Source organism: Notamacropus eugenii, chromosome 4 (assembly GCF_028372415.1).
Source record: "Notamacropus eugenii isolate mMacEug1 chromosome 4, mMacEug1.pri_v2, whole genome shotgun sequence".
NCBI classification, from domain to species: Eukaryota; Metazoa; Chordata; class Mammalia; order Diprotodontia; family Macropodidae; genus Notamacropus; species Notamacropus eugenii.
The window spans coordinates 436,961,452-436,979,629 of record NC_092875.1 but is presented as its reverse complement, the minus strand read 5'-3'; the positions used below and the strand labels follow the sequence as shown (position 1 = coordinate 436,979,629).

Here is an 18,178-nt window from a genome sequence, read left to right as displayed (position 1 = left end):
CTTTGAAATAGTAACGTCAGAGACTTTCAGAATAAAGCGCTTTGTAATTGCCAGGATAGACTGAGGTAGCACCCCTTTCTTGGAGAAATCAAATCAGTGCTCACTCCTTCATGGCTGTTAGTTCTTTTTCTCCCTTCTCCATCTCTGTCTTTTCCCTTCCCCTGAGCTGTTGGCATGCCAGGGTAACTTCATCCCTTTAGAGCAGGCTTGCACAACTTGTAGTCCATAGGCCATAAGTGGCCCACAGACATGCCAAAAGATTTCAGGCAGCTCACAAAAAATGTAGAGGATATTTTCCTCTATATTTTTCGCAGACTGCCTAAGATCCTTTGTCAGGTTGCAGGTTGTGCAGGCCTGCTTTAGAAAGATGGTTTGAAATTAAGTCCATCATTCTAAGAAAATGGAGATAAAAGACAAGACCTTATATGGATAGTTATCATAATCAGCTTCTGATCCATACCAGGGGATAGAGAACTATCATTTTGGTGCTGTTTGAGAATGTAAGAGATTTACGGTATTCATCCATTCTCAAATATTTACTGGAGTCCTACTACATATAGTAAAGCAGCTACTAGGGGAAGTGGGAATTTAGGTGAGTCTATACCCTTAAACATAAATGCAAAAAAAGATATACCCTGCTGTTTAGACTTCATTCTTCATGTATAAAATCTTATTCCTTACTTTGTCATTTATAGATTGACTTTTTTGTGGTAAAAGGCAAGTATGTTCAGGCAAAAGGAAAAACTGCCCCCAAAGGTCCTAGGGGCAATACAGGGATAGCTGTATTAAAATGCTACTTTTTGGTCAGGAACACAGCAGACAATGTGGAATTAAGTGAAAGTGAAAAAATAGCTATCTCCAAACTCATGCGTTCAGTTCCATGTTATCACCCTCAGGCCTTTACCCAGACAACTATGTAAAAAAAATAGTTTAGAAGATTGGAGGATACTTTCAGTGGTGTGGTCTTGTAGGAAGAGGTGAGCTCCTTAAGAAACTCCTTTCCTTTTGCCATTGATCTCATCCTTTTCTCTCTCCTCTTGAATCTGAACCCTTAACATTATTCTCTGTCTCTCTCACACCCTTCCTCTCTCTATATCTACTGGCTCATTCCTTGCTTTCTGCAAACATGTACATATACGTAAAAAAAAACCAAAACAACACTTTGCAAACTTTAAAGTGCCATAGAAACATGTTATTAATCTTATCCTTAAAAAACCAAAAGAACAATAACAAAAAACCTTTCACTTCATTCTGTTATTCCCCTGTATCTCTCCTTTACTGATTTCTTCAAGACACCACTCATATCCCATCTTCTACTTGCTAGTATCTTCCCTGTGAAATTGCCTTCTATATATACTGTATATTTCTCATATGTACATAGTTATTTGAATGTCTCCTCTCTTAGAATGGAATTCCTTGAGGGCAGAAACTTTATTTTTGCTTTTCTTTGCATTCCCAAGGTTTAACACAGTGCCTGACAAATATTAGACACTTAATGCTTGTTAACCTATTGATTCCTTAATCACCAAATTCTTATCTTTATATAATCAGTCACTCAAGCAAAAGTTGTCATAAAGAAACTTGGATGATGTAAAGGGAACACAGTAGCAGATTATCCAAAACAAAAGTGAAAAAGATGCTTATTTTTCCCTATGGCTTCCTGAAAATTAAGGTATCCAGTAATGAGAACCCTAGAGAGAGAAAAATTATGCCAGATGAAGCCCATGCATAACATCCTTTCTAGGGCTATAGGATCACAGAATCACAGAATTTGTGAGTTGGAAGGGACCTCAGTGGCCATCTAGTGCAATCCACACATGAAAGAAATATATTATATAACATGCTTAGCAAGTGACCATCCAACTTTTGCTTGAAGATCTTTGAGGAGAGAGAACCCAATAATCCAAAAGGGTTACTCTCATGGGATACTATAAGACCTTTCCTTCTTTTGTAGAGTTTGGGTCAAGTTCCTTTAAGTTCTTACTCTGCTTGTCAGTCCCTTTCTTGAGTCTACAGATGACACTCTCCATTCTGAGGCATCACACTCCCTGAAGCTACCTCTGTCCTGAGGTGATGGTCTTTTTGCAGCCATCTATAGCCATTTCCATTGTTATCAGTCATTTTCACCCCTGCGGTCTCTTCTGCTGTTCAATTCTGTTGGGACCTTTGGATCTCCCAAATTCACAACATCATTGCCTATACAGGTACATCTTGGGATACTTACCTAAGATTGAAGAAGAATAAACACCAAGATGTCCATGTGCTCATAGTTGCCATTGTGTGGAAGGGGAGCAGGGCCACCACCCCTTTCCTACCCCACTCTCAGGACTAGTTCGAAATGGTCCTCACTTAAAGCCATCAAGGAAAGAGAGTGAGAAAATGCTAGTCACTCCTTTTGTATGCTTATCCAGCTCAGCAGCCTCTGAGTCAAAAGTTCTTTTAGCTCTGCAGCTAATTAGAATACTCTTTATCATCACATAGTACCAACCACTGAGTCATCCACATGGTAGCTGGGACTGAAACCAGGCAGGAAATAACTCTGTACTTCAAGGACTGGTCCTCACAGACCAGCCCACCCATGCTATAAGTCCAGGATAGTTTACAAAATGCTTTTTCTTTCAACAACTTTATGAGGTAGATCATACAAATATTATTTTAAGGGGATTAAAATTTTATACACACACATATATTTAATCACTTTCATTTCTGGCCATATTTTCCCATCTACCCAGCAAGCCATCCCTAGTAAGAAAGATTTTAAAAGACTAAAAGAAACATTTTGGCAAAACCAGCCAACACATATGAATTGTCTTAAGAGTAGATGTAATATATTTTGTATGTATGTATATATGTCTGTACACCTATAGTTCCTCACTTCTGCAAAGAAATGAGTCAGAGGCATTTTTTGTCATCACAATTAAACACATAGGAAACAGGACCCAAAATTAAGTGATTTCAGCATGGTAATACAACTAGTAGTGACCTGAACAGGTTCTTGATTCCCTGGACCAAAAGGCTTGAAACTTGAAAGAAAACTCTTAAATGACAATGTACCACATTTTTATTGCTTGCAAATGAGCTTCTTTTCCTTGTCTTTCTCTGTTTCTTTCTTATGATTATGTATCTTCATTTAAAATGTTTTGTTGTTTTCAGTAATGACTGCTAAAAGCAGAAAAGTTAGTAATGTAACTTACAGCTATTTATTCTGGGTGGTCACTTTTTTACTAAGCGAGTGTTGGAATGTCAAAGATTAGTGAAGGTTCCAAGCATAAGGTTAAAGTAGGACCTAGATGTTACCTTATTCCCAGATCCTGCCCTCCACTCCCCATTTCAGAGTGAAATAAGGGATGTGCAGTGGGGACGATTATAGAAATCAATATGGCATTTTTCACTGAAGTTGTAATTTACAGAATGGAATCTTAGTGTCTTGAAGGAATTAGAAATACATGAGCACAATTTCCAGATTTTGGGAATTACTTCTGTACTTACTAGTGGACTTTAGATTTTTAAAATTATCCGTATACCATCTTCATGATGTAGTATCAGGGCAGAGATTTTTACTAATGCACTTAGCATATCAGCTTTGTGGTGTGATATAGTCTTGATCTTGGATACAGGAAAATCTGGGTTTAAATCTGGTCTTTGACACTTGCTACATGTATTACCCACAGGAAATCACTTACACTCTATGTTTCTCAGGCAATTCCCAGGATTTACCTACTAAGTTATAGATAGGTTGTGATCTGTATTTGGTAGAATTTCTGTTGCGTTAAGGAAATCATTGATCCTTCAAATATCAGATGTACTTATCATTGACCTGCTTATAACAAAAGTCCTTCTTTGATTAATGTTTTTTTAGCCCAAGTCTGCATATGCACCTTCATATTGTATCTAATTGTAAACTTTTAATGGACAGATTCTCTTTCAATGATATATGTACAATTAAATACATAACAGCTTTTTGTTACTGCAATAATATTGGGACCCAGTTTTTTGTTCTTTTATTGTTACTTTTATATTCAATTCTGTGTTTTACACTATAAGTTTGACTCTTAGCTAACAGGGGAAAAATTTATAGAGACATGACCCTGCCAAAGAGGCCCATTTTTTGTCCAGAAGTACCTTCAATCTCATCTCACAAATAGAAAAGTTCTGTAGATGGACTGAAATTGAAGCTCATAATCATTAAGTTCTCTTGTTAGCTTTATGAAAGTGGTTTTCCTAGTATCATCAAAGTTGGAATCCATAAAATATGAGGTATTTTTAGTATTTTCCTAATGAAGTAGTAATATGAGTAGAAAGAAATAACCTCTTTAATTTTTTAAATGATTGAACACAGAGAACCTAGGAATTATCCCACTGGCACAGACTAACAATTTATCTTTCTAATGTCCATCTGTTTCTAATGTAGAATGAATCAGGGAAAAGTGAACATTCCTGTTCAGTGCATTTGATTGTGCAGTGAGTTTTCATCTTAATGTATAAGATCTGACAGTTCTTTTGGAATTATCATTTTGATATGTAATAAAACTTGATTAACTGGAATGCTTGAGTCTACTTCGTTTACTCAGTTTTGCAGGTTAGTTCAGGGCTAACTAGAAAATCCTTTTCAACTCCTATTGAAAATCTTTTCTAAAATGTGTTTATCTACTTTCCTGATTTGGTAAGTAGAACTTAGAATTTCTTTGTTAATGTGGGACCTTCCAGTGCCTCAGTCTTATCATTTTAATATAGAAGAGTAGTAGATTGGGTTAAATATGTTCTGACTTCAAGATCTACCCTTGAAATTACATTTATTAATAAATCCCCAGAATAAACTTTCTTTTATTGGCAGTTTTTTAAATTTCTCAAAGTTAGTTGGTCTTTGCGTAACTCAAGTTTTATTACATTTTGAAACTTAACCTACTTTTTTGTTTAACAAAATATACATCATGCTCTTCAGATTATTTTAAAACTGTGTAACTAAAATATATTATTTTAGCCTATTTTAGTTAATAATTTTGGCTTATATATGTACCCTAATATTATTTCCCTTTAGAGTTATTGGAAGAATTCTGTCCAGTTGTTGAAAGACTAGGATTTGATGAAAATTTTGTGGATATAACCCAGATGGTTGAGAAGAGACTGCATCAGCTACAAAGTGATGACTATTCTGTAGTGGCTGTCTCTGGTCATGTTTACAATAATCAGTGTGAGTTTTTATTTTTCCATTTAGTAACTATTGAGAGTATTTTGTAACTTGTTACTTTGTCATGCTAAAACTTTGTGCTTTGGGGGCGTTATTACTCCTTGTAGTTAAGGTAACCTTCACAGTTAAGAATCTCTCTAGGGTATTTAATCTCTACATTAAAAGTTGGAAAACTGATATATGGAGTAGTCATTGCAGCTCGGCATGACAACCCTACCATTATTGAGTATTTTCCATGCTGTTTTCAAAAATTACCTACCCCATCTTGAAAAGAATTACCATTCTAACATCCTTTCCTTCAGGAGAGTTCTTTTTCATTTCCCCTCACTGTATCATTCCCACACCAGGCCTGACTAAAGGCAGAATTTCAAAGTAGATTAAGTTTGACTTTGGTTTCCTTCTACTTTCCTTTCTCTAGATACCTGTTCTTTCATGTTTCTTTATGATTGCTTGTAAGTCCCACATTTTATTAGTAGTTCATTTCAGCCTGCCTTCCCTCTAGGAAAATGGTAGGAATCTTTAAATATTTGAAGGGCTGTCATATCATTAATTTTTTTTGAGAGTGACCTCAGAAGACTAATTAAGAGCAAAGGGTAGAAGTTGCAAAGTGAACTTGACTCCATATGAGGAAACCAGAGCTGTCCAATATGGATTGGGCCTCAGAAGATGAATTCACCATTAATAGGGGTCCTCACCAAGAACCTGAATGATCCTTGACATACTTTCCAACTCTGATATTATGTGAAACTTCCTTTGTTCTTGTTATGTATTTATGTTACTACAGTTCCAAATTGTATTAGATTTTCTGGAAGTAATTTATACTGTTTGTTCATATTGGCTTTGTAGCCAACTAAACACCCCAGATATTTTACATATAGACTGCTGCTAAACATCATATTTCCCATACTGATTTTACATTTTGTTATTTTAATCATTTTTACATCTTAGTTGGCTTTTCATCTAGTTAGTTTACCACTTCTAAATTGTTGTGATGTTTTTGAATCTTGGTAGATGTTATTGTTCCTTAACTTTCTGTCTTCTGTAGCTGGTGAACATTAATATGTTTTTGACAGATCAGGGCCAATTCATTCACTTAGCTGTTTTGTTGTTGTCCAGTTGTGTTTTCTTGACCCTGTGGAACATAGTTGTCCATGGGATTTTCTTGGCAAAGATACTGGAGTGGTATGCCATTTTCTTCTCCAGAGGCTTAAGGCAAACATGTTAAGTGATTTTTCTGGGCTTGGCAATTTGAATTAAATTGCCTAGGTGGTCTCTTATCCAACTTTATATTTCAGTTACCTTTTAGCCATATTTGCTTTACTTTTTTCTATCTGATGGAGAAACAGAAACAAAATAAAAGAGTCAAGTAGTTTTGCTTTCTCTTGTCTCACCCTTGAAGAAGACCTTGAACTCTCTCTTGTTAGTTGTCTGAAATACTGTTGGTACTAAAATGCCCTTTTAAAAATTGGTTTTAGCATTTCTTACAAGGCTAAATTCATTTTGGGCTTTAGTCTTGCTGACATTAACATTTGATGGCCATGCCAGTTTAGTATTTGTCCTTGGTTTATGTAGCCCTCCTTACTATTTGTATGTGTATACTTTAAATGTTTAAGCTGGCTGTTGAGTTCCTTCTACAATTGAATTAGTCTCTTTAAACGTCTCCTTTTGTCTCTTTATTAGTATTATTTGTAATTGTAATATCAGAACTTTATTGTTCATAGCCAACTACTTTTCTTTTAGAAATCCCTTGTGAGAAACTCTGGCTGTACAATTTTACCTCTCTTTTCTTTGAACTTTTTGGAACTTGGTTTCCTAAAATCTGACTGTGCCTAGTATTTCTTTTCTTAACTTTTATGAGATCAACTTCTCCCAGTGTTTTCACCACTTCTTTCTCATTAACCAGTTATTCCCTTTTCAGCATTAAGGTAGAAAGTAGCAGTAACCTTAATTTTTCCTTCCTATTCTGAAAAGACTTCTCCAAGGCAAGAATTTATCAGATGTTTTTTGCATATTTTTTGCATGATTTACATATTTTGTTTCCTTTAAAGCTCAGTTTTCCAGATGTCTAGTTTAGACAGTTTTGAAAAGAACTTACAGTAAATGGTTTATTTTCATGTGTATTTTTAAAGTCAAATTTATATTGATTGCAGTTATATTTAGAGGTGAGTGCTAACGAAATTTTTACTAGTGCTAATAGTAATTTTTATAAGAGGGGAGTTAAAACCCTTTTATTATTTTTTATATTCATTGAAGGTATATGCTAATTTTGTCACACTAATTACCAAAATGATAAGATATTTCAAATTATCAGGTGTAACACAGTTTTAAAAATTATGTTATATAGAAAAAGCGTAAGGCTACAGCTAATTGCACATAACATATACATTTTCATAGAAGGTTTTCATAGGAAGACCAAATTTTAATCAGCAGTCATTTATTATTTTTAAATTTAATTTTTTGTTACATTTTAAGTTCCAACCTCTCTCCCGTGTGTGTGTGTGTGTGTGTGTGTGTGTAACCAAACTGTGCATGTTTCAGTTTATGATTTCTTTCTCTGGAAGTAAATAGCATCTTTCTCCATACATTCTTTCATTCTTTTAGTTGGTTTGAATAGTTATAATACTCAGAATAGCTTAGTTGTTCACAGTTATTCTTTGAGCAATATTGCTGTTACTGTATCCAATATCTCTCGATTTTGCTTTCATTTTACTCTTCATTATTTCATGCAAGTCTTTTCATGCTTTTCTAAAATCAACCAAATCATCATTTCTTATCATGTAGCACAACTTGTTTAGCCATTCCCCAATGGATGGGCATCCCCTCACTTTCCATTTCTTTGCTACCACAAAGAGAGCTGCTATAAATATTTTAGAACATACAGGTTCTTTTCCTTTTTCCCTGATCACCTTGGGAAACTGACCTAATAATGGTATTGCTAGGTCAGAGGGTATACGCAATTTTATAACTCATTGAGCATAATTCCAGATTGCTCTCCAAAATAGTTGGGTCAGTTCACAGTTCCACCAGCAGTGTATTTATGTCCCAATTTTTCAACATCCCCTCCAACATTTGTTATTTTCCCCTCCTATTATTTTAGCCAATCTGACAAGCATGAGAGGCTATCTCAAAGTTGTTTTAATTTGCATTTTTCTAATCAATAGTAATTTCAGAGTATTTTTTCATATGACCATATATAACTTTGATTTCTTCATCTACACCCTGTCCATTCATATCCTGTGACCATTTATCAGTTGGAGAATGACTCATATTCTTATAAGTTTGACAAAGTTCCCTGTGTATTTCATATATGAAACCTTTATTCAAGAAACTAACTATAAAAATGTTTTCCCAATTTTCTGCTTCCCTCCTAATGTTGGCTACGTTGGTTTTATATGTCCAAATCTTTTTTATTTTAATGTAATCAAAATTATCTATTTTCAATCCCAGTACTTCCTATCTGTTCTTTATTCATAAATTCTTCTGCTAAGTCTGATAAATAATGTCCCATGTTCTTATAATTTATTTGTTATCTCCCTTTATATCTAATTCATATATCCACTTTGACCTTCTCTTGGTAAATGGTCTTTATCTTGTTGCTGTCAGACTTCTTTCCAGTTTTCTCAACAATTTTTACTAGAGTTAATTCTTATCCTAGAAGTTTAAATCCTTACATTTGCAAGCACAAGAATCATTTACTGCTGTATGTTGTATAGCTTCGCTTCTCTGCTGATCCACCTTTCTTTTTCTTAGCTAATACCAGACAGTTTTGATGATTTCTGCCTTATAATACAGTTCAAGATCTGATACCGCTAAACCTTCTTCATTTACATTTTTCATTAATTCCTTCAGTATTCTTGACCTTTTGGTCTTCCTAATGAATTTTGTTTTTATTTTTTCTAGCTCAATAAAATAATTTTTGATAATTTAATTGGGAGGGAATTGAATAAATATATTTGTTTAGGTAGAATTGTCATTTTTATTATTTTGGTTCTGCCCATCCATGAACAATTAATATATTTCCAATTATTTAAATCTGATTTTATTTTACGTAAAAAATGTTTTATAACTATATTCATGTAGTTCTTGTATTTGTCTTGGCAGGTATAGTCCCGTGTATTTTAAGCTGTCTATGGTTATTTTAAATGAAGTATCTCTTACTATCTCTTCTTGCAGGATTTTATGGAGATAGAAATGCTAAAGATTTATGTGTGTTTGTTTTATATCCTACTTCTTTGCTAAAATTATTCATTGTTTCCAGTAGCTTTTTATTTGGATCTGTAGGATTTTCCAAGCTTATTATCGTATTTTCTGCAGAAGAGATGGTTTTATAACCCCATTGTCTATTCTGATTACTTCACTATCTTTTTCTTCTCTTGTTGCTATCGCTAGCATTTCTAATACAATGGTGAGTAATGCTGTAGATAATGGGCTTCCTTGTTTCACTCCCTGATCTTTTTGGGAAGGCTTCTAGCTTATCTCCATTATAAATAATACTTACTTATGATTTTAGGTAGATGCTTTTTATCATTAAGGAAAAATCCTTTTATACCTATGCTTTCAAGTATTTTAGTAGGCACGAGTATTGTAGTTTGTCAAAAGCTTTTTCTGCATCTGTTAATGTAATCATATGATTTTTGTTACCTTTGTTATTGGTAAAATCAATTTTATTAATAGTTTTTCTTATGTTACACCATCCCTTCATTAATCTTTGTGATATATTGTTGTAGTCTCCTAACCAGTATTTTATTTACCATTTTTGCATTCATTAGTGAAATTGATCTATAATTTTCTTTCTCTGTTACTCTTCCTGATTTAAGTATCAGCATCATATTTGTTTCATGAAAGAAGCTTGGAAGGATTCCTTTGTCTATTATTCTAAATAATTTTTTGATATTAGATAATATTGATTTGATCTTTGAGTGTTTGGTAGGATTTATTTGTAAATCCATCTGCTCCTGATGCTTTTTTTTTCTTAAGAAGCACATTTATAGTTTGTTCAATTTATTTTTTCTTAAATAGGTTTCATTAAATATTGTTTCCTCTTTTGTTAACCTAGGCAGTTTATATTTTTGTAAGTATTTTTCCACTTTACTAAGATTGTTAAATTTATTGGCTTATAATTGGACAAAATAACTTCTAGTAATTGCTTTAATTTTATCTTCACTAGTGGCATATTCAACTTTTTTATTTTTGATACTAGTGATTTAGTTTTCTTATCTCTTTTTCCAATCATATTAACCAATGGTTTATCTCAACAATTATTTATTGAATATCCACAGAATATTTTAACAGTGTTACAGGTATTTGAAATGAGGTGATAGTAAAATGTGTGACAGTATGTGAGGGAAAAATACAGACTCAATAAGGCAGATGGTTTCCCATCCCCCTTTTACCTCTTTATTTAACATATAATCGTGTATATTGTTTTTATAGCTGTAAACCTAAATGATGTTTTGCATGTGAGATTACTCATTGGATCTCAGATTGCGGCAGAGATGAGAGAAGCCATATTTAATCAGCTGGGTCTCACAGGCTGTGCTGGAATAGCTTCGAATAAGCTGTTGTCCAAATTAGTCTCTGGTACCTTTAAACCAAATCAGCAAACAGTTTTAATGCCTGAAAGTTGTCAAGATCTCATTGGTAGTTTGGACCACATAAAGCAAATGCCTGGTAAGAAAGATGGGCTTTTAAAAGTATTTACTTTATTTGCATTTTATTGCTTTTGAATCTTTTCAGAAATTATAGTGCATTCCATGCTTATATTAGGATTCTTGTTCACTTGATCTGTTTATTTGGAAAAAAAAGTAAACATCCTATTTCAGCCCATATTAAATACATAGGAAATATGGGGACAATTTCTAAACTCTTTGCTGTGTATACTTTTATATGGGCAATAAAAGTATTAGCATAAAATTTATTAAAAACAAGAAGCATAATGTAATTTAATTAAATTTGGTCACTTCTAGGCCCTTCTCCGTTCCCTCAGAGAATACATTATAACGAAGTAAGATACTGTCTTCTTCTGACTCTATTTAGCTCTGATCTTCTCAGAAGGTTAAATAGTTGAATCATTTAGATCATTTAGCGATAGTAACACCACATAATGGCTATAGTTACATCACATTTATCTGGCATTGTTGAGAGTGAGGTTAAAAGATTTTTTTTAATGAAAATCATTCTAATAAACACTTCTCTACCATCAAATTAACATGATTTAAACTTAGCATCTTTACAAGGTGAGGATCAAATGAGATAATATTTGTAAAGTGTTTATGCCACAGTGGCTGGCTCATAGTAGGCATTGTGTAAATACTTATTCCTTTCCTCCATCCCCCCTCTCCGTCTTCATTATAAGAATTATCAGAATACAGGGCTTATTGGAATGGTGTATAGGACTCTGCTCCCAAACCAAATGGCCACAGCCTGCTACATTTTAAAAATTCTTGGGCCTGCTTTTTACATTTTTTATGCCATTTGTTATTGTTGACTGGTCACCTGTTACGCCTGATTACTTTCAGCTTGTGTGTCCTCAGCAGCCTTCCTTTCTAATTCACTAGTTCTGACTGCCATGGGTTGATAAAACCAATAAACAAGCTTTATTAAAATTTTGCTTAAAATAAGGTTAAAGTTCTAAAGAAGGGCAGAAGGTGTATTTCTCAAACTAAAGTGAATAAGCTTCAGAGTTTCAACTCAGTGGCATGTATTTTGTTTAAGGCCTTTTGTGTTTATCCTGGAGCTTATTTGTTTGCCAGATATTTTGTGGTTGTTTGATCATTTTCAGTCATGTCCAGCTCTTCTTGACCCCATTTGGAGTTTTCTTGGCAAAGATACTGGTGTGGTTTGCTATTTCCTTCTCCAGCTCATTTTACAGATGAGGAACTGAGGCAAATAGGATTAAATGACTTGTCTGAGGCCAGATTTGAACTCAGGAAGCAGAGTCTTTCTGACTCCCAGCCCAGAACTCAAATCAGCTGCACCTCCTAGCTTCTCTCTAGATATTTAGCACTACCAAATATATGACCATAGGATCTCAGAGATTATCTCCTATAGTGGTTGTCAAAATGTAGTCCAAAGACCCCAGCGATCGCTGAGACCCTTTCATGGGGTCCATGAGGTTAAAACTATTTTAGTAATCATAATACTAATGTTATTTTTCTATTAAAACATTCCTCCCTTTTCCATCTAGTTATCTTTGTGAGACCAGAGTTTTTTTGACACACTTCAACCAGCGCATCATTTTGCCACAGATAAAATACAGGAGCAAATAAGAGAATCTAAATGTCTTCTGTTAAGTCAGACATATAAAAATATGCAAAACAATGCCACTCTTCTCATTAATTTTTTTGTTTAGAAAAATATGGTTATTTTCACACAAAAATGTGCTATTTATGTTTACTTGAAGAGGGTTTATTATTTTAATTAAATTATTTTTTAAATTATCAGTTTTAATATCTAATATGGTAAAGACTACTACATACAACACACATAAACAAAAGCTCTTTGAGGTCCTTAATAATTTTTAAGAGTGTAAAGAGCTCCTCAGATTTAAAAAAATTGAGAGTCACTGACATAATGAAACTATCTCACTTAAGAAAATTAAGACCCATAGACATGAAGGGAAACTAGCTAAGTGGAAGGGCTGGAATTCAATACCAGGTGTTCTCATTACAAATCCAGTGTCCTTTTCCACTATGCCGTGTTAGTTTCCAAGGCTTCTAGGTAAATGAGGTGATATTGCACTTAATAATTGTAGTAGACAAATACAGACCATTCTTATTCATGTAAAAGTCAGCAAGGTGTAGCGAAATGAGTGATTTGGAAATGTGGGATTGTAACCTTCTTCTAGGACTTACACTGTGATTCCAGGTATGCAGCCTAAATTCAGAACCTGTTATTCCAGTGGTAAAATGGTTAATATACTTGTTGCCTTTTTCCCAGGGTTATTATGAAAATCAAATGAGATACTGAATAAATTCCCTTTTTTAAACTCAAGTTCTTATTTGTATTACTTTAGTATCAAATATTCTAATTAAATTTTCCATTGAAAAACAGAGGAAAACATAGAGGCAACTGATGGTCCAGTGGTTAGAGCTGTGGGCCTGGAGTCAAGAAGACCTGAGTTCAGATATAGCGTCAGAATACTTCCTAGCTCACGCACCCTGGGCAAGTTATGTAACCTTTGATTGCCTGACAAAAGAATCTACTGGATTCATTGGAGAAGGAAATGGCAAACCCCTCTAGTATCTTTGCCAAGAAAACCCTGTAGACCAAGGAGTCATGAAACATCAGACACAACATAATGACTGAACAACAACAACAAATTTGAAAAATATCTGTGAATTGCTGACATCTTCAGTGTTATTTAAAATAAGATGAAAGTTTCATTTCATTTAGCAGACATAAAAAATAACAATTATGATAGCACTGTTCTGGGCTCTGGTGGGAAAATAAAACATATAGTCCCTATTCTGCAGGCCTACAGCCTAATTTGGAATGAGTTTGGCCTTTAGAAATTTCTGCTCTAAAATTAAAAAGCTTAGATGATTAATTTTGTAATCCTTGTTAATTTTATTTGTATGTGAAATATTGCATTGCTCCATCTTTTTCTTGCTACCTAGGTATTGGCTATAAAACTACCAAACGCCTTGAGTCATTGGGTATCAATAGTGTCCATGATCTCCAAACTTTTTCACCTGAAATACTGGAGAAAGAACTAGGAATTTCAGTTGCTCAGCGTATACAGAAGCTCAGCTTTGGAGAAGATAACTCCCCTGTGACTCCCTCAGGCCCACCCCAGGTGAATGTTTCATGTAAAGTTATGGGTAACTTTTCAGAATGAAAAACATTTTGAATGCTATGTTTATAGCAAATTAAAATTTTAAGAATTCTGTTGTATCACAAGTAAACTTTTCTAATTTGATTGGTTAACCCAGAGGTAGGAAACCTTCAGTCTTAAGGCCACAGGTTCCCCATCCCTGGGTTAACCAAACAATCCTTTCTTCATAAAAATATGATTTGTTGCATTAGATCAATAATTGTTTAAAATCAAAGACAGTTTATAAAAGGGTTTACTATTTTACATAACTAGTTTGAATAAAATGCAACCAGTTTTCATGTGCGTAAAAGACAAAGTTAAGTTTTAGATTCCCATTCTTATAATATAGCTTTGCTTAATTATACTGCACATTGTTGATAGATATTAAACAGTATTTTTAAAGTATCTGAAATCAATTTTATAAAGACTTAGTGTTTTGTAATAGACAAGCTTAGAAGGTAAGATATTTTCTTAGGAAGATGGGAATAATGGAAAAGGGTGACAAATATTACTAAACTAATAGATTCATCAAATGAAATAATTGTAAAGCACTTAGCATATTGCCTAGCATGTAGAAAGCACTATGTAAATGTTAGCTCTTACTATTAGTATTCTATAAATATGTATGTAGATTAAATATATCCATTTATTTTAACTTATTCTTTTTGACATAAAAGGAGATATGAGAAATAATTTTTGCTGCAGTCAAATGAATTTCATTGATAGACAAATTAAACAATAATTTCCTAAAGGAAACTGAAAGGAAGATGGATGAAAAAGTCCACATTTACCAAAATGAAATGGCAAAAATAGTTAGGGGGAAAACATGTTGCATGGTATGAAGACTAAATTAGTAGCAATGTAGTGTAAATGTCAAGAGCATGGATATTTGGGGAAACTATTACAGTTCTTAATCTTTTCAACCACTCGCATGATGAAATCCTTAGATAATTTTCTTTTTTGAGTGCCTTACCTGGTTTTAATTCAGGCTTTGTTTTTTAATATTTAAACATTCTTCAATTATTTATCTTCTGTTATGTGGCAATCTTTATTCAGTATTAATTAACTCCATATCACATTCTCTAAAGTGCTGTTCCAAACCAATTTTACTTTCCTCAAGTCTGTAACCAACTCCTGACTTCTACACTCTGCTGAAATGAAGACCATCTATCTACTTTGAAATTCCTTGACTTTCCTCATATTCTCTTTCTTTCCTACTATTTGAGAGGAACCTTCCTTCCTTCCTAAGGTCTACTCCTTTCCCTTTTCCCCAGCTCATTTCCTTCCCACCTCCAGAACCTTTCTTTATCATCCATACTCTTTCATGCATTTTGAGTTTCATCCACTGACTCTGTCCCTTTTACCTATAAACATACTTAGGTCTCCCCAGACTCCCATGACTTTTCCTTACTTTCCTTATGTTACCTAGTTAATGCCCCTCCTTTCTTTCTTCATGCTGATTACACTCACTATCTTATGTCCCTCATCCTTGGGCTTGCAGATTTCTTGAAGATCACTATGCATCCCTCCAGTGCCTTTCACAGATGATTATCAGCTACTAGCTCCTCAACTCCACGCAACTGCTTCATTTCCCACTACTCTACAGAAACTTCTTATGTTACTGTTAACTTCCAATGGCCAAATCTAATGACATTTCTCATTTGTTATCGTTTGCCCTCACTGTTGCATTTAACAATATTCATAACCCTTTCTGTCCCATCCTTCTACAACTACTTCTGGAGTACCTCCAGAAAGTTTTTGTTGCCTCCTTTCCTCCACACACCTTATCTTTTCCCAGGGTTTTGTGCTTAGCTTGTTTTTCTTCTCTTTCTTGGTGATCTCATTGACTCTTGGGGCTATGGTAACATTAAAACCAGTGAATGACTTCCAAATCTCCATCTTCAGTTCGACCTCTAGACCTCAGCTTCCAACTTTCTATTTTAATTCAGCATGAGACTCTTAGCATTGGAGAGGACCCTCAAAGGTTACCCAGCTCATTGCCTCCTCATAGTAGAAGTCCTCATTAATACTGATTAACTTCATCTCCAAATCTCTTCTTCCTGACTTCATATTTCTGTTAATAGTATTGCTATTCTTCAGCACAATTTTTATTTGTTTCTTTCTCTCCTTTACCTTCCATGTTTATTTGGTTAAATTTAGCACACATCTTCCAAGTGCCTGGTATGTGCAAGGCATTGGGCATACAAAGATAAAAATGATTCAAGGGCTTCTAGCACTGGACTAGATTTTGAAGTCATCTTTGTTTGCTATCGCTACAGTCCTAGTCCAGATCACCTTGCCTGGTCTATTATAAAAGCTGCTAAACTGATCTTTCCATCTGTGATTTCTTCCCCATTTAATTATTCCTATACACTATTTCAGATCAGTCTTATTATATAGATGTGATTGTATCTCTCTACACAGAGAAGCAATATGGTATACTAAAAAAAAAAAAAAAAGCAAACCCACAATACATGTTCTTGGATCTGAGCTCTACCTGCCATTTACTAGCCATTGAGTGTATGCATATCATTAACCTTTGAAAGAGAGCCCAAGCTTTCAGAGATATAAAATGAATGTGCACCACTTATCTCACAGAATTATTTTGAGGAAAGTGTTTTTATAAACTGTAAAGGCTTTTATTATTATTACTGCTCAAAAACCTTCAGTGGCTCTCCTTTGCCCCATGGGTTACATTTCAGATCTTATTACCTAGCACTCAAGACCCTCCACAAAATGGCTCCAATCTGCCTTTCTGGTCATATCTTACTTACTTTCCTGTAATCTCTTTATTCTATTTTATTTAATCTCAGCTACTCAGTTATTTATGTATATACCTTGTTTCCCCTGCTAGATTGCAACCTTCTTGTGGTCATGGGATATGTATTGTATTGCCTCCAATCTCTATCATACCCTGCTTTCTGTTTAGTAGATATTTATTAAGTATTTGTTGAATCAAGTTATCTTAATTCACAGAAGCCCTGGTATGAGGTAAGACAGGAAGGATGCCATCACCTTCATTTTACTGAAATGGAAGCAGAGCTTTCCTGAAGTCACAGTTGGAGCTAGCCCCAGCATTCCAGAAAGCTTCTAAAAGGCTGGTATTCTAGGACATCATCAAATCAATCACCTTCCTTAATGACATTTCCAGAATGTTTTTCTTAACAGCATATTATTCTTAGTAAAGATACTAACTCGGTTAAAAAGACAGTTAAAAATATAACTAAATATAACCAAACTTAAGGAATTAATAAAACATGGTAGATATTAATATATATATATTTATGCATATATAGATATATTAGTAAATATATATATATGTGTGTGTGCCCTCATTTAGAAATATAGAATCCTAGATTTACTGCTGGAAGATATAGACCATATACAGTACTTTATTTTACAGGTGAAGAAACAGCTGTTTGGAAGTGTGACATATATTCTAAGAGTAGAAATTGTTTATCAGGGTGTGAAATAATCCTTTAACATTTGTGTATATTTTGGTAGTCCTTTAGTGAAGAAGATTCCTTTAAAAAGTGCTCATCAGAAGTGGAAGCTAAAAAAAAAATTGAAGAACTACTTGCTAGTCTTTTGAACAGGTGATTTGCCTTCTTGTTGAGTTATCTTGTTTGTATTCTGTATACTATATATCAAAAGGATAAGTGATATTCTTTTTCATAAGCTGTAGATTAAGCTAGAGGCTAAAAATTAGGAGATAAAATAACTGTAAAAATTCCATGATCATGGAATAATATATACATTTTTATAAGATTTTTTTCTTTTTTTACTTCTGTCAGTTAGAATTTAATAACTTGGTGGCTATATCAGGGCTCTTAAAAGGACTGACAGAGGTTTATAGGGTATAAAACCACAGTGGTTCTTTCCACCTTTGCACTGATTGAAGAATCCAGCAACAGAAATTCCTGTAGGTAAAGGCAGAGAGACTGTGATTGTAGATTCAGTTGAGGGTTGACTGTGAGCCCCAAAAGTTGAATTTCTCTTGTTTTCCTCACCACTTGAAGCAAGGTTCTCATCTACTCAGCATAACCATGCAGTTTAGAGTGAATGCTACAGTCAGCTGAGGACAGATTAGTATGACCTAGCTCCAGTATTATGGCTCAGCCTGTTCCTGGGAAGACTGCTGTGGAATTGGGTCATGCAAATCATTGTGTTCAAAC

General features: G+C 34.1%; 1 protein-coding gene across 6 annotated transcripts in view; it reads left to right on the top strand.

Annotated features, from left to right (window-relative positions):
- The window catches only part of POLI (DNA polymerase iota), a 30,179-nt gene that overhangs the window by 5,654 nt on the left and 6,347 nt on the right, over positions 1 to 18,178 (top strand). For 4 of the 6 annotated variants that reach the window (XM_072606007.1, XM_072606006.1, XM_072606009.1 and 1 more), the window contains 4 exons: positions 5,039 to 5,191; positions 10,622 to 10,858; positions 13,807 to 13,985; positions 17,508 to 17,599. In XM_072606007.1, the coding sequence (XP_072462108.1) occupies positions 5,039 to 5,191; positions 10,622 to 10,858; positions 13,807 to 13,985; positions 17,508 to 17,599 (661 nt within the window). The remainder of the gene's footprint in view (positions 1 to 5,038; positions 5,192 to 10,621; positions 10,859 to 13,806; positions 13,986 to 17,507; positions 17,600 to 18,178) is intronic. The other 2 variants (XM_072606008.1, XM_072606011.1) reach the window with 1 other exon arrangement.